This window comes from Ochotona curzoniae, unplaced genomic scaffold (genome assembly GCF_017591425.1).
Source record: "Ochotona curzoniae isolate NIBS_2020 unplaced genomic scaffold, NIBS_Ocur_1.0 contig_2688, whole genome shotgun sequence".
Classification (NCBI taxonomy): domain Eukaryota; kingdom Metazoa; phylum Chordata; class Mammalia; order Lagomorpha; family Ochotonidae; genus Ochotona; species Ochotona curzoniae.
Genome location: NW_024465553.1, coordinates 22,282,865 through 22,306,412, shown reverse-complemented (window position 1 = coordinate 22,306,412; position 23,548 = coordinate 22,282,865). Strand labels below are relative to the sequence as shown.

Here is a 23,548-nt window from a genome sequence, read left to right as displayed (position 1 = left end):
AAATCTCGTCTCTCTCTTTCTCTCTGGCAATAATGCTGCCTTTCAAATAAATACATCTCTAAGATATATAAGTGAACAAATAAAATCTCCCCCCTCTCCAAGACCTTAGAGGTCACTCAACCTAAAGCAGCTCCCTGTTCTTCTGCACATCATCCTGGCTTTCTTTTATTTTTAAAGCTTTATTTATTTATTTTTATTGCAACATTAGATATATATGTCCATATGGGATCCCAGCTCATTCAAGGAGAGGACTTCAGCCGCTAGGCCAGGCCGCCGGGCCCGACTTGTGACTTTATAACTCAGTATGGGACCTGACCTTTCTCCTTAATGAGCCATCAGTGTCAACAGTAACTGGACTTGGACATGGCAGGTGTCCAAGAAGGACCTGATGGACTTAACAGTTGATTTCTCGGGCCCAGCGGCATGGCCTAGCAGCTAAAGTCCTCGCCATGAATGCGCCGGGATCCCATATGGGTGCCAGTCCTAATCCCGGCAGCTCCACTTCCCATCCATTTCCCTGCTTATGGCCTGGGAAAGCAGTCGAGGATGACCCAAAGCTTTGGGACCCTGCACCCGTGTGGGAGACCCGAAGAAGTTCCTGGATCCTGGTTTCAGATCGGCATAGCATTGGCTGTTGCGCTCACTTGGGGAGTGAATCATCAGACGGAAGATCTTCCTCTCTGTCTCTCCTCCTCTCTGTATATCTGCCTTTCTAATAAATCTTAAAAAAAAAAAAAAACACAGTTGATTTCTCAGCCCTGTTGGAGTTTCCAGAAAGTCCCTGGCAGGAGGTTTTTCTAGAAGAAAGATGTACCTGGTTAGCTTCAGGTGGCTCAAGAACAGCTGCCACCAGGGGAGTCCGGCCTCACCCCAAGTCATGAAAATGGGCTCAAGCAGAGGGCATCACAGGTTGGGAGAACCAGAGGCCAACATTTCAGAGGATACTACCAACAAAGAGATTGCCTTGTGCCAACTGTCCTAACTGGTGGCTACAATGCCATCCTGTTCCTCCTTCCTGGTGGCCTGTTCTCGCCTCTACCCTCCCACTCCCAAACACGTCAACTCCCCTTTGCAGGCGGCACTTGTGACAGCTGTACTCTAGAAGCTTCCAGAATTTCCTCAGAGTACAGGGGAGTGTCTGACTGGTTATGCACCCTCCCTGCTCAAGGTCTTCTGCTTAAAATGAACCCAGAGGGATTTGCAGAAAAGTGTGCAGAATCCAGAATTGCAGACTGGATGCTCACAGATTTCCTTCCCTACTGTGAAACAACACAGCAGTGCTCGTCTAGAATGAGTGAAAACGAGAGCACCTAGCACCAGTACCTGGTCATGGTCCCAGGGTTAGTGGTCACCGTGCCAGTGGTGGAAGGATTCATAGCTGTGGTTGCAAATTGGAACACCCGGGTCCTCTACTCTTTAGGGCTACAAGCCAGTCACTTCCTTTTCCTGCACCTGTTTCTCTGTCTCCACACATGGGCACTCTACCATTCCCTGGTTTACCATGGAACTCTGCAATGGACACTCTGGGATGATAAGACAAGGTCATGGCCACTTCTTCCCTGCTGTTGGTTGAGCCTTCAGCTTTTGCAACGGTGGGGAAGATTTCAGAAGACATAGCCAAGGTCTTTGGCATTGGCTGTCTCCCAAGCCCTCAATTTTGTGCATGTGGTGTTCTTAGAATGTGGGCTAGGGGGTGTACAGGCAAAGGCTGCCAAGGTGCTACAGCGTGTCGAGGGTCCAGTGTCCCCTCAGACTTCTCATTGCGGACCTGTCTCCAGCCTCTGAAGTTCTAAAAAGCAGACTACAATTCATTGCATTTGGTTTTCTTTCTAGAAAATCCTTCTCTGAGAGACTAAGTTAAAGATGTGTTTTTACTGGACTAGTGTTGTGGTGCAGTGTTAAGCTGCCACTGATGTTAGCATCCCATCTCGGAGCTCCAGTTCAAGTTCCAGCTACTCCGCTTCAGATCTAGCTTTCTGCTAATGCTCCTGGGAAGGTAGTGGGTGACAACTCAAAGGCTTAGGTCCCTACACCCATGTGGGAAACCCAGCAGAAACTCTTGGCTCCTGGCTTCAGCCTAATCCTGCCCTGGCCATCGTAGCCATTTGGGGACAGTGAATCAACATGGCTGAAAGCTCTCTCTCTTCTATCTCACATCTGCCACTCTGCATTTCAAGAGGTAAATTAAAACAGAAAAGAAACTTTGGGGCCTGACATTGCGGTATAGTGCCTTAGGCTGCTGTCCATGATACCAACATCTCATATTGCTGTTTCAGGTCCTGGTTGCTGCACTTCTGCTTCAGCTCCTGGTTAAGGCACCTGGGAAAGCAATGGATGATGGCCCATGTTCTTGGGTCCCTGCGTGAAGGTGGTAGGTATAGGTGAACTACATGGAGTAGAGGAACATAAGCTGAGGAGGGATTACTGTCCCTAAGCACATTTCTCTGGAAAGGGAAGCTTCCAGGTACCCCTGTTTTTTCAAGGCCTGATTCTGAAGGTCACAGAAAGAGGTTCTGGCCTCTTCGCTCCTTAGAGGACCCTAGGACCCCTCATGCCCTTCAATATACCCCAGATCTGTCTTCAAAGGAGTGCATCTTATGGGCAGGAGCAGTCCACCTGCACACTGCCCAGCACTCCCCATCTGTCTCATGAGCAGGGACCAAATTATGCCTCCTGAGGGCTATGGGGCACGGAGTGGAGTCAGGTTACCAGAGAGGATCAAAGTGGAGTGAAAAGGACTGGCAAGCATACTACCAACCCTCCTCACGCAGCAGCCCTCTTGGTTCAGGATGTGAATGTCCTGGCCCCCCACAACCCTGGGAAATAGGACCCCACCACAGAAGGGATGAGTCAGAGGCAGTCCTGGAACACAAACACCAGTATATTTTATAAGCACAAATGTGAAAAGGAAGAGACAGAGAGACCGATGGAGACACAGAGCAGGCGATGGGCACACACCCCGGCCATGACAGTGTCCTTCTCGAGAGCCACCCAGTTAGGGAGACAGACCCACTCACTTCAAAGGCTCCTGCAGGTCTGGGGAGGCCTAAGAATTGCAAACACTGGCCCCATCTTAGCCAAAGCTCCTGGAGGCATGGGCCTATTACCAGGCTGCCCCTGGTAATGGGCAGGTGCAGGCCCCCTGTATACTGCCGCCCCCCCCCCCGACCATGATGCTCACAGCCCCAGAGCTCTCTCTGTGCAGGTTCTCAGAAATGGACCCGTTCTGTGGCAGCCTCCCCAGGGGACCCATGCAGAGCAGAGGGGATGAGCACAAAAGGGCTTCCTGGGCACTCCCTAGATATTATTGCTGTGAATAAGCATAGGCCATTGTGACCCACTGGCATAGAACAGAGGATGCGACGTGGGGCGGGATGCCTAGCCGACATTAGAAACAGTCCAACCATGCAGGGCAGCACATGGTGACCTGTCATTCAGAGGTGTGCTGGGTCTAGCAGGGAGAGGCTCAGAACATCGGGGGAGTCATGAACAGTTAGCAGACTGCCTACCAGCACCCTGTTGCTTGGCAGGGCTGGCACTACCCCAAATGTGGAATCTCTGGGCACTAAGGGGTTGGGCTCTTGAAGATACTCCCTCTCCCCATCCACCCAAAAAGCAAGGAGTGAAGTCCGGAGAGGCTGACCTGCAGAACAGGGCCCCAGTGGCCGCTTTCCCTCTTGCGGTGGGTGGGGTTGGGGAAGGTGCACTGTGCCCTGCCTAGGGCCAGAGGAGAAAAGGGGCACCAAGATGAAGCAGAAACTGCCAGGGATGCAGCCTTACTCCAGGGCCCCCCGCACCTGGGTGTTACTGGACCTGGAGAGAAAACGGTGCCAGGGAGTGCCCACCAGGCGACAGGTGGAGTGGTGCGAGCCAGTGGACCATCTAAGGGTTTTGCTCTGGCTGAGGACTGTGGAGACCTTGTGCTGGCAGACTCGGGCAGGCCGGCCACTGCGTTCAGTCGTAGAAGAAGAGTGTGAACATGGGTGGTGTGGTCAAGGGACCCCTTGAGGTCGAGGAGACCAAGACACAGAACTGGGAATGAGGGCTCAAAATAAAACAACTGCCTAGGGAGAACAATGGGGCCAGACAATGTGCTCCTTCTGGAAGCAATCCACACCCACGGGAATCCCAAGACCCCAGAATTCTCAAAGCTCTGGGATTGGGACCACAATGAAGTCCAAGGCAGAGCTATCCCCTGCCCCCTGCACACTGGAGCTCATCCTGGACTGGAGAGAGCCTGGCCAGGTAGTGGACTGACACACGCCTTTCATGGCCTGCCCCGGTATGGTAAACTAGAGGAAATTTTTTTGCCAAAGATTCCAAGCCTTCCCTCCTCTTGACCCAGGACACTACTGCGGTGCACTATTCCACAGACCAGCCAGTGACCCAGTGCAAGCTAGCTATCTGCATGGCCAAGGTGGTGCAACCAGCCAAAAAGGAATGTCCCTTTGCAGGCAATATTTTCATTTTGCAAAGATCTAGAAAAAAAGGCTAATTTCTACCTAAGAGTTTTAGTGCGGTCAAGAAAAGGCCATATATCATGGGATGGGTCCCTCCCCTCAAGGGTGAGGGGAAGGCAGAACAGGAAGTGGGCTGCAAAGAGGCTTCCATCTGTCCACTGCCAGCAATGGACCTGTCAAGGAGGAAAGAGGGAGGGCCAAGGGTGGCAATGCCCGAGACAGCAGCAGGGTCAGTACTGATTAGGGAGTAAACTGAAGGGGTCACCTTGCTGGGAGAGGGTGGGGCACAGAGCAGCCCTGAGGTTTCGCTGCAGAGCTGGGCCCATAGAACTGCCCATGGAGTATGCTCCAAAAAGCGGAGGCTGCAAGATACTCTTTTTCCTCCTCATCCTCTGTGGGTCTCCAACACTGGAGATCTGTTCCTCCATCCCCCAGCAAGCCAGATTTCCTGACGGACATGAGATTAAAACCATCAGGGCAGCTGATTTCCTTCTATGTTCAAATTGTGGATCCGCAGGGCCCATCTTGACCTGACAATGCTGGGAATTGGCGGTGGGACTGCACAGGGTCCTTTATTTTAATCTGGGACCCTGCAGGGAGTGGGCACAGGCAAAGACCACCAGCCTAGGGGTGTGGAGGGTACAGATCCACATAGGTCTCCCCTGCCTTCAGGCTCACAGGAACGGGTGCAAAGCTGCAGGAGCCTGGAGGTGGAGGGAGAGAAGTAGGAAGAGGGAAGGGTGTGTCCTAGGGTTCTACATCTGGCAGCTGCTGTGCTACCCAGGGAGGTGGAGGGAGGGGCGGACGCAGTGACCAACATGGATACAAGAGCTGAAGTGGTAAAGGCCTTGACAATGAGAGAAAAGGGGAAACGCCACCCAACACACAGGGACTGATACCTCCCAAAGCCCAAGGTTGGTGGGAATCCAGCACCACATGGGTCCCCAGAAGGCCTAAGGAGCAGCAAAGGGCCCTGGGGGAGGGTAGAGGAGCCAAGGGGTGGTTTCCCCAACCCTTGCAGACAGCCTGGCCCCAATGCAGCCTCCTGGCTGCCCAGTCTCTCTTAGGCTGCAGCTCAATGGGCCCCTGGGGAGGTATTGGTTGCAAGCAAGCACCTGAATATTGCCTAATGGAACCAGCCAAAGCCCAGCTAAATCCAGGTGAGAGAGAAGGATAAGGCTGCCACAGCAGCCTGGGGCCTCCCCTGCCCGTTCCTCCCACCCTGGCCCCACTGTCAGCATCTTTTAGCTAGGACACAGACTGTGCTGTTTCCAAAGTCACCTGCGTGGTCCAGATAACGCTCAGCAACAGGCTTCCAGCCTCTGAGCTGTGGAGAGACTTTTGGCCCCTTCCCAGGGCCCCTCTGTTGCCTGGTACCCTGCCCCTCACCATCTGATCATATCCTGCAACAGTGGAGGAGGCTGGTTTGAGGGGGCCCCATGGAGCTGAGGCCCAGCCTAGGCAGCGCTCCTGTTGTGCAGAGGGGCCAAGCCACCAGCTTGGTCTCTTTGTCCAAGGGTTCCACAGAGACTCTCCAACCTACCCCTTCACCCTACGCCCCGCTAGCCAGCCCTCCCCTGCTACTCAGTCGGTCTTGACATGGCCATTGGCCAGGGCCAGGGCACTGCTGGGCTGGCCGGGCTCGGCGTCCCGGTCAAAGCGGAGGCGAAGGGTGTTCCGGATGATGAGCTGCTCCATGATGAGCGCCCCGCAGAACCAGGGCACCGCGTACTCCAGGGTGATGAGGCCCATGAAGTCAAAGTCGAACTGGGAGTAGTCCCAAGGGCAGGCGTTGAACTGGCGCAGGATAAAGCCAGTGGTGAACTCCCACAGGTAGGTCCAGAGGGTGTAGATGAGGCAGCGCAGCAGCAGCGGGCAGCGGCTGCGCAGGTGCAGATACATGCGCTCCACGATGAGGATGGACGTACCATAGATGAAGAGTGCCCACACGCTCGTGACCCCTGGAAACTTCCAGTTAAAGTTCACCACGAACTCCCAGGCCGCAGTGAACATCACCTCGCAGAAGTAGCCATGGATGGCATACAGGTACCAGCGGGACAGCGCTGTCAAGGGCTCTGCAGACGCCATGGTGCTGCCTGGGGCCAGCTGCTGGAGACAAAGGGGACAGGTGAGGGAGGGGCCACAGCGGCCTTCACATGGCCCTTCTTTCAAGTCTCTGGGGCATGAGGAAGCCAGAGGGATTCCCACTGTGGCCCCCTTCTCTTGTCATCAATCTCTTCCCCAGATGTCCACAATAGTTGGGTCTAGGAGCCAGAAGCACAATATGGATCTCCCATGTGGATGGCAGGGACCCATCTGTTAGAGACATTGTCACCTGTTGTGCTGCCTATCAGGCTGCGCATTAGCAGGAAATTGGGATTCACTGGAAACAGACTTAAGACGGCAACCTAAGCACTCCAATATGGGATGCATGCATTCCAACCTGCAGCTTGACCAAATGCCTTTCCTGTAATTATTGACTACATGCTATGTTCATTGCTTCGACCCATACAACTTACCTTATGACTCAGTGGTTTTAAGTGCATCCTGGTGTTATGCAATCACACTCTCCATCTAGCTCACAACCTTTCCATCATCTCAAACTCAAACTCTGCACCCATTCAAGAGCCACTTCTCCATTCCCCCTCCCTATAGCACTGGGCAACCACCACTCGACTCTGTCCCCATGAATTTGACCGAGCTAGGTGTGGAATCACATCTAGTGTTTGCCTCATTGTAACCGGCTTATTTCCCTGTGCTCAGAGTTCACCCATGACACAGTGTGGGTCAGAATCTCTTTGGAAGTTGAAGAACACTCCATTGTATGGAGTGTCCACCTCATGAACACTTTTGAACACCTTTGAACATGGATGGGCTCATTTTGCCCCTCTGTGTTGGGGATTGGTTTTCCAGGCTCTTCCTGGGCTGTCTAGTTTTTGGAGTAACTGGAGAGTCCAGTGCATATTTCCCTGAGATCTAAACACCTAAAACTCTGCTTTGGACCTACCACCAAAGCTCCCAGCTTTGAGCCTGGAGTCTTCTTGGATATCCTCCCAAGGCTACATTCAGGATTCAGTCTCTCAGTCTATCTACCCAGAAATGTTGACAAAGAAAACTTAGCTATTCTACTACTGCCCCAGCAGACCCATCTCAAGGGTCAGACGGAGCAGGGATGATGTTCCAGATCCCCATTAGAAGGTGGAGAGGAGCAAGGAACTGCTATCTGATTAGAGAGGAAGACAGGTAAAATAGAGACACCTCCTCACCATCAGATTGTCTCAGCTTAAAAAAAGAACAGACACTGGTCTTCACCAAGTCCAGAGTGAGTCGAGTAAGCCACTCACATGCAGCCGCACTCACTGCCTACAACTTGAGCAGGCTTCTTCTGCAAATGCTGCCATTGGAACCAACTAGGACACTGAGTCAGCGTATGCTTCAACTGTTCTTGCTGGGAATTTTATGTAGTAGAATACTACAGCTAGATCTGTAGACCCAGCATTTTAATAAACTATGACTTGAGTTCTGTGAGGTCTTTCTCTTCCCACCTCAAAAGCAGCAACTTATCAGGGATCTGTACTTTGAACACATTTGAATGATTTCCCATTTACTTTCTTTTTGACACCAAGAAGCAACACCCATAGGGTTTAAATAGTCCTATGTGTTTTAGAATACTAAAGTAAATAAATGAAACCCAGCTTCAAGAACTGACCTGTGGAATGACTTTTGGGAATGGAAAGAAACAGAAAGAAAACATTGGATGCTTTGGCTGGAGCATAATACAGGCAGATAATTAGATTTTCTGGTTTTCCAATATTTGAATTGCAATAAAAGGAAACATTAAGAAAAATGAAAGGACATGAGTGTATAAATATCTCTTCAAGAGTCTGCTTGCGATTCTTTCGGGTACGTGCAGAATGAACTGCTAGATTCTGTGGTAATTCTCCGGTTAACCTTGTGAAGAACTACTCCACTGTTCCCCACAGCAGCTGCACTATTTTACATTCACAGCAGCAAAGCACATGGGTTTCAATTGCCCAACATCCTTGCCAACTTTTACAGGTGCTTTGTTTTTAACATATATAAAATGGCCACCTTAATGAGATACCACTTTAAGTATCTCATTGTGACTACATCTATTTTTTGCCACATTCTATAGGATTTTGGTGTTTAGTTTTAATGTCAAGGGGAAAGCAGCAGGTTGAGAAAGGAGTGTTCCTTCTGCCCCTTCTCCCTTCCTCTCCTCTGTGTTAACCCTTACTAGTCTTCAAGGATCAGCTCCCAGGTCCCCTTCTGCTTCTCCAAAACCTGGTCTAGCCCACAGGCCTCTTCACTGGTGACAGTCTGGACCTCTGATGTAGTTGATTATTACACGCCACCTTAATTTGAAAGGCAAAGAGACAGAGATCCTGGCTCACACCCCACCAAATGTCTGCCACAGCTAAGACCAGACCAGACCAAAGCTGGCAACCCAGAACTCCATCCCTGTCTCTCCCACAGGTGACAGGGACCCAAATACTTGAACCATCACCCACCATCTTTCAGGAAACACATTAGCGATGCTGGTATCAGAAGCAGGGCTGGGTGTCTGCATCAGCAGCCTTTGGAAAGCCACAGATGTGGCTCTGCATTATCCTATGGCCATGGACCTCCACAAAGGCCACAAGGTGACCAAGAACATGAGCAAACCGAGGCCTGACCACCACCATGGGTACCTGACCAAGCACACTGTTTGTTATATATCATGTTGATAACATGCAGTTCTGAGCCAGACTCCTCTCCTGAATTCTACACTTCTCTACCTGCTGTTTTCTAAACAACTCCACCTAAATATTCCCCAAACTCCTCTCTTAAATCAGACCCATTCTCTCTCCACCACCACCCATTTCCTATCTGCGAGCCCATTCTCATGGGTGCATCACCATGCACTCTATCAGAAGTAGAGGCCCCGGAGTCATCCTCACTGTCCCCCTTTCATTTCCACTCTCACGAGCATTCCTAAGATTATGGATCCTATCTCTCCAGCTGTAGAGCCTAGCATGGTGCCCAGCATACAGAAAGCATTCAGCGTAAGGATGAAGACGTGTCTTAGTCTTCTAATGTCACCTAACCATTCAGCCCCAAACTCAATGGCCTCAATCAGCCATCATCACTTACCATCCAGCTCACGTGTCTGTGGGCTGGCAAAGCATGGCCTGCTGTGATCATGAAAATGTGAGAGTTCTCTAATGCTCGGGTCTGTACTTGGCCAGGGCAGGCCAGCTGGGATGGCTCTGCTCCATCTGTCTCTTTTCCCTCCTCTGGACCCAGAGGACTAGCTCGGACATATTGTGGCAGCAACAGGAGAGGCACCAGTGTAAGTGACCCAACTACACAAGGACTTTCCAAGACTCTGGGTTACAGGGAGTCGGGGGGATGAACAGAGGACAGTTAATGAACGCAGGAGAATGGCTGGATGGGAGGAATGGTTTCTCACACTTGGTATCATAGTGTGGTAGCTGTGGCTGACATCTGCTTGTGTATTTCAAAATAGCAGAGAGGATTCCAAATGTTTCCAATATTAAGAAACAATAAGTGGAGGCCACTGCTGTGCAGTTAGGTGAAGTCTCTGCCTGCTAAGCCAAAATCTCATTTGGGTGCTGGTTTGAGTCCTGGTTGCTCCAAATTCTGATCCAGCGCCCCACTAATGTGCCTGGGAAAGATGTGGATAATAGCCCAAGTACTTAACTTCCTATTACTCGTGTGGGAGATAGATAGAGTTCAAGGCTCCTGACTTTGGCAGACCCAGCCCCAGCTACTGCAGCCATTTGGGGAGTAATTCAGTCAATGGAAGATCTCTTTTTGCTCTGCCTCTTTCCCTTCCTCTCAATCTGTAACTTTGTCTGTCAAGTAAATAAATAACTTAAAAAATAAAAGCAGGAACTGGCATGGTGGTATAGGAAGCTAATCCTCTGCCTGAGGCCCTGGCATCCTATATAGGTGTCAATTGTAGTCCTGGCTACTCAACTTTCAATCCAGCTCCCTGATAATGGCCTGGAAAAGCAGTAGAGGATGGCCCAAGGCTCTAGGATCCTGCATCCACATGGGATATCCAGAAGAAGCTCCTGGCTCCCAGCTTCCAACCAAACCACCTCTGGCCGTTGCAGCCATCAGGAGAGTAAACCAGCAGATGGAAGATCTCGCTTTCTCTCTCTCCTTTCTGTAATTATTTCAAGTAAAATAAGGAATTTAAAAAAATATGTAAGTACATAAAATCAACAATAAAGTTATTCCAGTGAAGGGCAAGCATTGTGTAATGGCATGTTAGGCCACGGTTTATGAACTCCACATTAGAGTGCTTAGGATTAAATTCCACCCTGTTTCTCATCTAGCTTCCTATAGGAGGCAGCAGGTTGCTCAAGAACCCAAGTGTGAGACCTGGATGGAATTCCTGGCTCCTGGTGCCAGCCTGGTTCAGCCCCTGGTGCTGTAGGCATTTGGAGAGTAAACCAGTAGATCTAAGATCTCTCAAATGAGTGAATAAATAAATGCACTGGCTAAGGCACATTCACAAGCATTCCTATGACCAAGGCAAGTAACATGCCAATGCCAACAAATTAGCAACTAACTCCTGCCCTTTCTGCCTGCTACATATCTGAAATCCACCTCCACGTCATTCCCCTCTTCTCATTGTTACTGCTCTGACTGAAGTCCTCCTCATGTCACACACAGATGACTCCAAGTCTCCTGACTAACCCTGCATCTCACCATTGCAAGCCACAGTACAGAGGCATGGGTAAGGGGCCAGCACTGTGGTGTAGTGGGTTAAGTTGTCACCTGCATCCGATATAGAAGCACAGACACCCTGAGGAAACTGTAAACCCACGTGCATTCCTCCCTTGGGAGAACACAACTCCCACACTACAGACATCGGGGGCTGTGAGCTAAGCTGCCAGCTTCCAGAGCAAGGGCTAAGGAGCAGCCTGCACAAGGCGCAGGCCTGAATGATAGCACAATAAAGCATGGGTCTTCCCAGCACAGCCACTCACACCCTCACTTTATCCTGGACTGCCAACCACTGCTGTGGAAAGGCTATGGCCTTTCTGAGGAGGAGCTGATGGACCCAAATTAGGCAGCCTGGCAAGGTGACAAGGACACCACAATGCCCCTGGGCTCAGAGGCTCCAATGTCCCCTTCCCATGCCCCACAGACCCATTGGAAGACCTGCCACTGCCTCCCACACCCAGCCCAGTCCCTGCAGGCAAAAGCCTGTGACAAAAGGAGAAGATATGACAGGGGAGAGAAGCAGAATATGGGTAGGAGAGAGAGAGGGTAGGAGAGGGGGAGGGGAACAGGAGGTATGGGGTAGATGGAGGGGGAGTGTACCTGGGCGAGATTAGCCCGAGGAGTGGTGTTAGGAGAACACGGCTGGTCCAGGCACCAGGAACCGGGGTGCAGCTGAGAGGCCTGGCTGGGGACACAAGTTGGGGTGGAGACAGAGGAAAATGAGACGCATTGTCCACGGGCAAATGTTAAGGTGAAAGGTAGGCTCTGAGCATCAACAACTCCATCTCTGAAAAAAATCACCCAATGGGAGGATGATTGGTGCAGGAGCTAAGTCACAGCATGGGACTTCCATATCCCGTGTCTGAGCATCTGCATTCGATTCCAGCTTCGGACTAACGCACACTCCAGGAGGCAGCAGGTGATGGCTCAAGTACTCAGGTTCTTGCCATGCACAAAGGAGACCCAGACCGAGGTCTGGGCTCCTGGCTTCTGCCTGTTCCAGTCCTAGCTGTTGCAGACCCTTGAGGAGTGAACCACTGGATGGAAGATTTCTCTCTCGTTCTCAGCATGTGTATCTGTTTGCCTGCCTTTCAAATAAATTAAGAAAGCCTATGAACCTGTGCTGGGCTCTCAGGCTTCTCCCTTGCCCAGACTCCCACTCCCACCCAACTCCCTTTGCCTCCCCCCACCCAAACCCCTTTCAATACCTTGTGCTCACTCAGTCCCAGGTAAGCCTCAGTAGCAAGAACCAGCAGCTCAGCAAACGTTGCCTCTCTCTCTCCTGATGACAAACACAACTCTCATGAGGACCTGGGCAGGAAGGCAGGACAGCCCCTGGAGGAAAAGCTCAGGCTGGAGAGCCTGGGAGGACAGGGGAGGAGGCCCAGCAGGGCAGAAGGCGTTTGAGAGCCATGGGAGGTTTCACAAGCAGGCTTCGGGGAACAACACTCGAACCCAAGAGCCCTCGTGCTTGTTGGCAGAAGGGCTAGGAACATTGAGTCCCAGTGAGGGACTGGAACTCAAGGTGAACAGCAGGACAGGGAGCTTCCATGACAGGGCACAGGCAATGGGCAGGAGGAGCTGGTGGTCAGCATCCTGCTCCCTCAGAGGGACACACTACTTACTGCCCAGAGCCTGCCGAGACAGCCCACAGTGGGCAGAGGGCAGTGGATAGGGATGAAGAAACCATGTACAAATCTAAGACAGGCTGGAAGCAAAGCCAGATGAATGCCCTGAGGTTTGCTGAAAATTTCCCACCCAGGAAGCCAAGGTGCCAAGGATTCTGGGAGCTAGTGCACCGAGCAGCATCATTTACTAGAAAATGGGGGAATCCTCTCTCCTCAAAAGCTAGGTCTTTCTCTTTCATGCCACTCGCTTCTCAGGCATTGCCAGGCACCCCCAAATCACTAAGTTTTCACATTCTGGGGGAGACACGGCCCTTCTCCGAGGCTCCCAGGAGCAAGGCAGACAGGAGCCGCTTCAGCAACCTTGAACCCAGACATCCGTGAGGCTCTGAGCTGGGTGGGTGGAGTCTGGGAAGGGAGGGCACTCACTCCACATCTCGGGTGAGCTGCAAGATCCGAGAGCACCCAGATTCCCCTATGGTCACCAAGCTGAGGGGCAGGGACAAGAAAGTGACCAAGCAGAAGGCAATCCTTGTGGCCCTGGCTGGCTCAGTTGTGGGTGTTGCAAACTCCGGGAAAGCCACTGGGCTCAATGACCTTGCAGGTCTTTAAAAACTCCCTGTGCCTCCCAGGGTTCAATAAGGACCACGGCCGGTGTTTTTCTCAGTATGCTGGATGCATGAACTTAGTTCATCCTCAAGTCCCCTGCATAGATGAAGCTCAACTTTTAGCCTATTCTCTGGGCTGGGGCTCTAATGCCATGAGTCAGGCTCTGGAGTTCTCGCCTAGTCCATCCACAGCACCATTGGCCCTGGGGGTTCTTCAGAGGCCGTTGTTCTTCTCTGTGTGTCTGCTTCTGTGAGGCTGGCATTGTGTAGAGAGAGCACGAGAAGCTGGGAGGAGGCCATGTGCTTCTGAGTGGATGACCAACAGAGCACAGAACTGGGAGTTGGAGCTAGGAAAGCTCCCAGCCCATTCCTAAGGCTAAACTCTGGCAAGAGCCACAGTGGCCCTCCCAGGACCCTGGCAGCAGCCACCTCTCAGGCCTATAGGCATGCAAGCATTCAAAGACCTCTCACCAGGACACACATTCCCCAGAGCCAGCCTGACTGCCAGCCAGTCTGCCCTGGCTCTATTGGGCAGCTCAGATGATCCAGTCCTACCACACAAAATGCCAGCCAAGTGCAGCAGCCAGAGGCCAGGCTGACCCATGGAGCCATCTGCCCAGAGTATCAGGAGCAGCTGTTGTACACAGGGAGGGTTTGAGGGCAGTGGAAGTTTCAGATGCCAAGCAAATGCCAGCTGGGAGGTGGGAGTCAGTCCTGGCCCAGGGACCCACAGGGCTGGAGGAAGCTAGGGAACCGGGCAGAGCCCATACACTGGGCATCCAGTGTGCTTCCTGTACTGCTCTGCCCAGGCCCCTGCCCCACTGCCTCCCTGTTTTTACTTGGGGCTCTGCCCAGCTGGCCCTCCTCATATGTCTCATCTTACTTCTGCTACGGCACTTTCACCTGCTGATGTGTTGCCCCTGGCGTGCTGTCTGTCTCTCCGCAGACAGAATGAAATCACTATCAGGTCAGTGACTTTGTCTTGTTCATTACTGGGCAACCGCCATCCACAAGGAGTTTAGTATCAAATGTTGTCACAAGAATGTCTGAATGAACGAATAAATGATTGTGCCCAAACGGGCCCAGGCCCCTTAAATACTGAGGAAGACAGGGATAAACAGCTTAGTCGACGCTTCTCTCTTGTGTCCTCTTTCTTGGGAAACAGAACCTTGGTCAATTTTCAATTCTAGCATCTTAAAATACCTTTGTTTTTTCTAATTACACAAGTAGCATGTGCTCACAGCTGAGGTTTAAACATTACCCAAAGCAATGAATTTGCAAAAGCTCCCCCAACCCTGCATCTTAGAGAAAGTCGCTGTTAAATGGTAGGGAGTAGTCATTCAAATTAAGTTTTCTTTTAACAGAAGCCAATCTGTGCATCAGAGTCAAGGAAAGCAGTCACAATTCCACCAACCCAACAACTATTATCATTTCTCCCTTGTAATCTTTTCCCACGTGTGTGTTTTACAGGTTAACCATTATGTGCTTATTTTGTAACCTGCTATTTTCACTTATTATATCATAACAAGCTTTCCAACTTATTATATAGCCCATGTGCTCATTATTGTAATGGCTGTGTAATATTCCACCAAGTGGAAAACTATAATTTACTTAATTCAGATGTTCAACAAAGGAGCACTTATCTCCCAATTCCACTATTACAGATATCTTTAAGAATATCTTTTATGCTTATAACTACTTCAATCCGTTGCCTCTTTGGAACCATTTCCTAATGAAAGGTTTCTTTTTCTTTAAGCACATTTTTATTTGAAAGGCAGAGTTACAGAGAAAGTGAGGAATATAAGGGAGAAAGAGACCTTCTATCTACTGGTTCAGTCCCTAAATGGCCACATGGCTGGGGCCAGACCAACGCTCGGAGCCAGGAGCTTCCTCCATGTCTCCCACATGGATGCAGGTGCCCAAGGACTTGGACCAGCCTCTGCTGCTTTGCCAGGGGCACTAGCAGGGAGTCAGATTGGGAATGGAGTAGTCAAGACTCAAACTAGTACCCATATGGGATACCAGTATTGAAGATGGTGTCTGGTCCCCTAACGAAAGATTTTTTAATGAATAACGCCAGGAGCAGAAACACCAGACCAAAAGCAGAGCAGTCTTAAGGCTGCTTAAGATGATGTAGATGGTTCTGGGAAGCTGTGTCATGTGAGGAACAGGTCTCCTGTCTTGTCACATGACCTCCATGGCCAACTCTCCACTGTCCACACCCCTCCCATTGTCTAGATTGGCTTGCTCCACTGAAGCTACAAATCACCCTGAGAACTCTTCCTCAAAGCCCCACCCATCACAAACTGACAAGCTGAGTAGAAAATATATTATGGCCCTGACCTGTCAGTTCTCATCCCAACAAGTCAAGGTCTACTTGGAACTAAGGTAGGTGTTTGGTACAGGGGTTAAGATTACTTGGGTGGCAGCTTTGTGTTCAGTGAGTTAAGCTGCCTGCTGTGACACCAGCATCCAATACGAGTCTGGATTCCAGTACTGGCTGCTCCACGTCTGATCCAGCTCACTGCTAATGCACCTGGGAAAGCAGCAGAGCATGTCCAAGTGCTTGGGCCTCTGACACCCACGTGGGAGACATGAATGAAGTATCTGGCTTCTGACTTTGGCCTCGCCATTGGAGCCATTTGGGAAGTGAACCAGCAGAGACCTCTTTCTCTCTCTGTAACTCTACTTTTGAAAGTCAGAGAGGGAGAAAGAAGCACAGAGAGAGATCTTTTGTCTGCTAGCTTACTCTCTAAGTAGCTAACTACTACAGCCAGGGCTGAGCTGAGCCAAAGCTAGGAGCCAAGAGTTTGATCTGGGTCTCTCAAATGGATACAGGTGCTCAAACACTTGAACAATCTTTCACTGCTTTCCCAGGTCATTAACAGAGAACTAGATTAGAAGTAGAGCTGCTGGGATCCAAACCAGTGCTGATAAGAAATGCTAGCATTGCACGTGGTAGCTTTACTTCTGTGCCACAGTGCTAGGTCCCAGTAAATCGTGTGTGTGTGAGTGTGTGTGTGTGTTTTAAAGACGGCGATTTGGACACCTGCATCCCTGCTGAAGCACCTAGGTTTGAGTCCCAGCTTCTCTCCTGACTCCAGCTTCCTTCTAATCCACATCCTGGAAGGCAGCAATGGTTCCTGTTACCACATGGGAAATTCCAACACAGCTCCTGGTTCCTAGGTATTTGGAAAGTGAACCTGTGGATGAAAGATCTCTCAAGAAAGAAAGAGACAGGGAGAGAGAGAGGGAGAAGAGAGGAATGAAAGGAAAGAAGTTTAAAAATATACTTAAAGTTGATTAGCCTTTTTCCATTTCCTGTAAACCCAAACATGGATTCTAAGGTGCCCATGGACCAGCCAGGAGCCCCTACCAGCTTGTCCAGCCAAGCTCTGCCAAAGAGCCTCTCTGTCTGCCCTTCCCATTGGCCCTTGATTCCGCCATAGGACTGCCTGTTCCATACAGACATGGCCACCTCTGGGCAAGACATCCCCTGGGGCTCAGGAGAGTAGCTAATTGTCACTTTTTAAAGAAAAAAGCCAGAGCCCAAGGTGAAAAGAAAGGTCACATGAACACAGGCAAGGCTGTACAGTCAGGGCCTCTCACCCCACACTGAGCTCGTCTGGGCAGACGAAGAGGAGATGCTGCTGAAATGAGGCAAAGGCAAGAGGCCTGGCTCCTCTGGGCTGGGGGGCGACTTCTGTGGCAGCTAATACCCTACAAATTCCTTCACCTCCCAGGTCCCCAAATGCTCCACTCAAAGCCTTCCAGGCCCACATGACTTAACTCATGCCTGGTGCTGAGCTGAATCCAGAAGTCAGGTGGAATGCCCCCACCCCCTGCAAGCATGCACAGGAGGCCCAATGCCCAAAAGTATCCATGAACCTGCTGATAAAAACGGAATGTGGGAAGATGCCGTCTCCCACCTGCTGGGCACCTTGCCTCATCTCATCAGGCAGTCTGAGTCTGGCCCAGTTTTTAGAAGCCAGATGGCTCTCTGATGGCTCTGGCAGCAACATGCCTACAATGGCTGGGTGCTCCCTTTCCATTCCAGAACCACAGCTCTGTGACAGGCCTTGGCTGGGAACCTGGCTTAAAGCTAGAACCTCCAGACACATACCAATGGGGCACTTGGGTAGGCAGGTAGGCAGGTAGGCAGGCAGGCAGGCAGGACCGGGGAATCATACTCACTTTTCACACTCTGGAGTGCTCAACTCTGAACAGACATCGGGATCCGTAGCCAGGAGGAATGTCCTGGGCTAACCTTTGTCCTGGTTCCAGACTGGGCTTTGGTGCCATTCTCAGCAGCACAGGCAAGCATCAATCCTGGGACTCTGCTGAGCCTTGGCTGGTGGGCAGCTCACATCCATGTGTCCCTGGGAATAACAGAGGAGGCCTTCATTAGCTTAATCTGCCCCTGCTCTGAGCTGCCAGGCTAAGCCGGCAGGAGGGGCAGATTCAAGGCAAACACCGCCAGGGCTTGGGCCTGGTGGTCAGGGCCCTTCTGGAACTGGCCACCTCCTGTCAGCTGTCCTGTCTAGTCAATCCAGCCATAAGCGTCTGAGACGGCGCTGGGATAATCCACATGTGGGGACAGGGACCTGGGGCTTCCTGCATCACGAGTGAATGAGTGCACTTGTAAATCCGAGAGGTGATATAATTTTAGAATCTAGCTCCATCCTCCGTTAGCTTCAAGTTACACTGTCACCTTCACCCTGCAATGGGGACATGTGTTACCAAGGGCAGTCAAAGCCTTACCGAAGGCAGACTGAGTGGGTGCTTTGGGCATCAAGGGGAACACACACAGACAAGCAAACAGTCTTGCTCAAATCTACTGCCCCCAGTTTCACCACTGTGACATATATTTATCTCACTTTATAACTTTGCTATCATTGCTACTGTTTTCTCATTGACATTATTGCACTTTGATAACTGGCTACAAGCTGTCTTCAACCTTACTTTATGAACACTCTTTGCCAAGCATATGTTTTTAACAATGTCTCCAAGACTTGCCCATTTCATAAAGATTCCAAAATTTTCTTGCTCTACAATAAAGGTGCTAGGGCAGGTGTTTGGCACTGTGATTAAGAGGCTCCTTCGGGTATCAGCATCCCAAATTGAGTGCTAGGTCTGAGTCCAGGCTCCTTTCTCCATCCAGCTTCCTACTGATGTGTACGCTGGGAGGCAGCAGGTGATACTGCAAATGGCTGGGTCCCTGCCATCCATCTGGGCATCTGGATGGAGTTCCTGGCTCCTGGATTCAGCCTGGCAGAACCCAACCATGACAGGCATTTGGAGAGTGAATGAACCAGGGGATGGGAAATCTTTCTCTCCCCCTTCTCTCTCTGTGTATGTGTGTTACTGCCTTCAAATAAAATACAGTTTTTAAATTTAAAGTGAAGGTACTGAAGTTTCCCTAAAGGCCCCTGACACAACACATTTCACACCTGCTTGCCCACGGGCAGCACTGAGGCCTGTAGAAAGTCAGATCAATCTCTCTGATACTGAGCATGGTATGTGGCTGGGGCAGAAGCTGGCACTGCTTCCACACGGGCAGCCAAGCAGAATGAATGACAGACACAGACCCACCATCCAGCAGAGAAGACACTCACCCCCTCCTCTTCCCGGCCTCCACGCTCGGGTTCTGAGCAGAAGTAACGGGGTCCTTGCTCCCCAAGCTGACAATCTATGAGGCAGTCAGGACACTTCCTCTGAGTGGGCAAGGCTTGGGGACCTGAACTACATTCTATGAAGGATGTGGGGTGTGGACCCCCTGAGTCTACCCATGTGGATGTCAACAGGCAGAAGCTAAGGACAAAGGTCATGAAGGGCTGTGGGCTGCTGGGCTCTGCCTTGGACTTGCCCTTGCCTTCTATCCCTGCATGGCTCCTCCACAAACAGGAACCTTCATCCCTTCCCCAATCTGTTTGTCCTACCCGTCCCCAGCCTACCTGTTCTTCTAGAGAGAACTTCTTTCCTCCCCTTCCCCTCACCCATCTATCTTTCCCCCCCATTCCTCCCCCGCTCACCTGACAGTGATCAGGGACCACCCTGGCACGTAGCCATCACCTAGAGAAAAGAGCTACAGTGTCCAGGCACATCTGACACTCCACCCACCCGCCGGCAGCACTGTGACCCACCCATGGTACTTCCCCTTTCTGGCCCTCAAAACCGAAACAGAAACCAAAGACCATATTCTGCACGCAAAGCCTGCCGGGGCTGCCGGTGACAATCATTCCCGAAAGCTGGTCCAAACAAGTCCCCGTGCTGGACACCTTTGGCATCCTGTCCCCAAGAAGATTGCTGAGTGGACAGATGGCGAACCCCACCCCTGCAATACTCCATGTCCCTCAAGAGCAGAGCGGGCAGAGGACAGACAGGAGGAGGCTCCTTGGTGGACCACCTGGGCTGAGCCACGGGCATTCAGGACAGATGAACAGGTAAAGAGTTTACAGCATCTGACATGTGGATTCGACATGACCTTGCCGTGGCTCTCAACTCTGTGGAGCAGCAGGTGCAGAAGTGACCACCCCCAAACTAGAGAAGGCACGGAGCCTTAGGACTCTGATTTTGTCCAAATCCACACTTTCAATTCAACTTCCTTCCTCAGGTTTGGAGTTACCCCTCCTCCCATCCCCTCACTCTTCAAACTCTCATTCTTAAGACACATCTGCACACACGAGCACTGGCCTTTGATTCCCCATAATCTACTTAGCCCACTCCCTAAGCAGCTTATTTTGCAAGCACACAGCTGAGTTTGTCCACCAGCAACTCCATCGACCTGCTTGGGATGCTTCTGGGAGCTTGAAAGAGCAGAGACCATGACCCTGTCCTTCCTTCTTGCCCTTCTCTGCAATCCACCCAACCCTACCACCCCTGCTTCCAGACCCGACTCCCACTTCCCTGCTCTGTGAGGCTGTCCCACAGCCACTGGGCCATCTGGCTCCCCACGCTTCCATGAACCAGGAACCATCCTTCTATTGAAACCCCTTATTCCATCTAGAAACTATCTGCACATCTATTTCCTTCACTGTGTGGTAGAGTCCTTGAGAACATGGAGTTCCTGGTAGACGCATGCACCAACCAAGTAGAGAAGAATCTGACTAAATTACTGGGTGATTGATTCACCCAAGGTTAGCATGGGCATGGTCACATCTGGTGATCACCTCTCATTTCAAGTTCACCATGATGGAGAGGCCCTTTCCCACAAAGCACCACGAAGGTGGGTTTGTGATGTCAAGGTTCTGCAGATAAGAGAAGCCAAGAGGGTCCTTGCTTTTCCTTCTCACATCTCCAAGAGCTGGCACACGAGCTAGAAGTGAGGAGAGACACAGGGGTGGCTTGGGTTTGGACAATGCACAAGTCCCGTTTGTTACCACTCAAGGACGGCTAGGGCAGGAGCACGGTATCCCACACACCCTGGGAGACACTGCAGGCCACTGTATGGGCAAGAAGCCAAGCACTGTTTCAGGCCCAAGAATAACAATGCCTATTCTGTTGTTTCTACAATGTGTGCTGGCACACTCAGAAGGCACATCCAGTTTCCATGTGCACACAGGATTCATTTCCCAAAGAGGTTTAACCAGCAGCTGCTGGCAGGAAATTCTCTCTGCATCGTTTTCTCTCCACCCCTAAAACTTTTCAGGGTGAGCTGGGCTTGCGGGATGCAGTCTCTGCTTCTCAGACAGGAAACTAAAACTAAATCTCCCCAACTACCATCTCCATGGTGGGAACATAAGACCAGAGCCAGAAAGCATACAAACATCACCCTTTTCCTTCCCCACTCTCCTCTTCCTTAACTTTCCCAGAGCCCCCTGCACTTCTGTGAACAGACAGGTGGGATTTTCCCCCCACAGCAGGCAATTCTCCACTAGGCACCAACAGGATACCTTAAAATTCATATCAGCTCTGACACCCTCCACCCTGCATAGAGCCGGGCCCCCTGATTCAAGGGCTCTGCCCCGACTCAGCAGCCAATCACATCAATGTCATCTCTACTAGAAGAACTCCTAGCTGCCAACCATACTGCCTGCTCATATCCCCCTTTTCAGATTCTATTAATTTGTTAGGAGGACTTTACAGAACTCAGGGAAATATTCACTATCCGTTAGTGGTTTATGTTCAAAGATTCAGAGGAAAAGCCAGATGAAGGCAGATTGGACATGGTGGGGGTGGGCACACGACCACTTTTCAAAACCATGTGTTCTGCTGCAGGAAGCTGCAGAGTCTTGTTTGAGTTTTCAAGCAACTTAATCTCCAGCCCTCCACACCTTCCCCGGAGGCGAGTAGTAAAAGGCTGAAAGCCCTCTAGTTATCTAACCACTTGCTCTTTCTGGCCATGCATTGGCCTCATCCAGAGGCTACCCAGGGGGCTCTAAACAGGTAATTAGCATAAATTCAAGGGTTAACCAAAGGGCCTCATTATGAATGACAACTGACAGGACAGCCTGAGGGTTCTATAACTGAAAGCCTGGGACAAAGACCTAACAGATTTCACATTACACCATACTCACCCCACCAAGGGCCCTTGGAGTGAAGAGAAAGTACCCACACTGGGGAGCCCTCTGGTGGCTTAAAGAACCCAAGTTCTTCACCTTAATTCAGAACAACTGCTTCTACTTATCCCATAGTGAGACCAGCCCTGGATACTAATGGATTAGGACTTTCCCAACCCAAGAGTTGACCATACTTAGCTACAAGTACAACTGGTATTTCAAATCCCCTGTGATTGGGAGGAGGAGAAGAGGAAACTGGGTCCACACAGCACCCCTGGGGAAGTACAGGGGCAGCCTAGGGAGCTGGGCATTTCCTATGCCATTCCCCAACTGAGTTCCCTAGGGTGAACAGCAGCAGGGCAGCTAGGGAGGGTGGGTGGAGATAGGAGCTGAGTCCACACACACTTGACCCTTTCCCTCTAGTTTGTCCCCTTGCTGACCTTGCAGTCCAGGTTTCCCTGCTCACCCAACATCTCTCTGTCCCTTCTTCTGTATCACTTGGAAGCCACCTTGTCTATCACCCTGGCCACCTCTATTCCTTCCTCCATCTAACTCCTTGTATGCTCCCCCTTATGTCCCTTTGGAGCCACTGCCTACTCCTCAGAGGGCTGTTTGTGGCTCCAGGCCCCCTTCCTTCTGCTGTCCTCCCACCCCCTGGCATAGGGTGGCTGCTGCTCACTGCCTAAAAGGCTGGACAGCTGCTGAGTTCTCTAATTAGCCGCCTGGCCGCTGGCCCAGCACAAGGCATGTGTTACAGTAAAAAGCCACCTCACCTCCCCTTCATCAATAATCCCCCATGCAGATCCCATCAGCCAGCAGCCAGGACTCCTCATCACATGGCACCAGCAAGCCTCCGCACTAGGCAGCCAAGAAGGAAGAGGCACTACCCCCTGCCCTGCCTGGCTAGCAGTGACCAGGACTTGGTCAGCCTCCTCTTCTTGGTTGCCCAGGATCTTAGGATGTTGCCCCGAGCACCTACCACCCAGCGCATGATTGCCCAGGTCCTTAGGGTGTTGCTCAGGGCACCTGCCACCCAGCCTCTTTGAGGGCTCATCAGTTCAGGTGCAGAGAAGGCCAGTAGGTAGGTCTTCCAGGACACAAGCCTGGGCTATTCCCCACAGTGTGACACTAGCACCCGACAGCCTAGCCACCCCAGATGGTATCAAACAGAGTCACCCCAAGGTGGATGTGGAAGCAGATTTGTTTGTTCATGCTGCTGTATCCCAGAGGTCTACAAATGTTTATGGAGTACCCAATGAAGGCCAGGCATATTGTGAACTGACAAGCAAGGCCAGGCATGAACAGGACAGGACACCTGTCTACTGCAGCAGCTCACAGGTCACTAGGAAATAATACCTAGTGGGAGGTCCCAAAATGATGCCAATAAGAAAGGAGAATGGCCTGGAAAGGGGACAGAGACTGGACGCTGGAGGACAAGCCTTCAGTTAATTGCAAGAGGTAGTATTCAGGCACTCAGAAAGACAAGAAGCAAGAAGACCCTGAGGTACGAGAAGGCTAAACAGCCATAACTCGTGTTCAAGCTGTTGAGACTGCCAAGGGTGATGAGCTGCAGACCTCAACCTGGCCAATCATGG

General features: G+C 51.2%; 1 protein-coding gene across 4 annotated transcripts in view; it reads right to left on the bottom strand.

The window, feature by feature from the left end:
- Positions 1 to 2,863: 2,863 nt before the first annotated feature.
- The window catches only part of TMEM229B (transmembrane protein 229B), a 37,308-nt gene continuing 16,623 nt past the window's right edge, over positions 2,864 to 23,548 (bottom strand). The window contains exons 1-6 of one of the 4 annotated variants that reach the window (XM_040975417.1): positions 19,488 to 19,568; positions 19,071 to 19,144; positions 17,646 to 17,834; positions 12,431 to 12,504; positions 11,823 to 11,907; positions 2,864 to 6,566 (exon numbers count right to left, since the gene is read on the bottom strand). In XM_040975417.1, the coding sequence (XP_040831351.1) occupies positions 6,045 to 6,548 (504 nt within the window). In that variant the 5' untranslated portion in view covers positions 6,549 to 6,566; positions 11,823 to 11,907; positions 12,431 to 12,504; ... (1 more) ...; positions 19,071 to 19,144; positions 19,488 to 19,568 and the 3' untranslated portion in view covers positions 2,864 to 6,044. Of the gene's footprint in view, positions 6,567 to 11,822; positions 11,908 to 12,430; positions 12,534 to 17,645; positions 17,835 to 19,070; positions 19,419 to 19,487; positions 19,569 to 23,548 lie in introns of those variants that run through there. The other 3 variants (XM_040975420.1, XM_040975419.1, XM_040975418.1) reach the window with 3 other exon arrangements.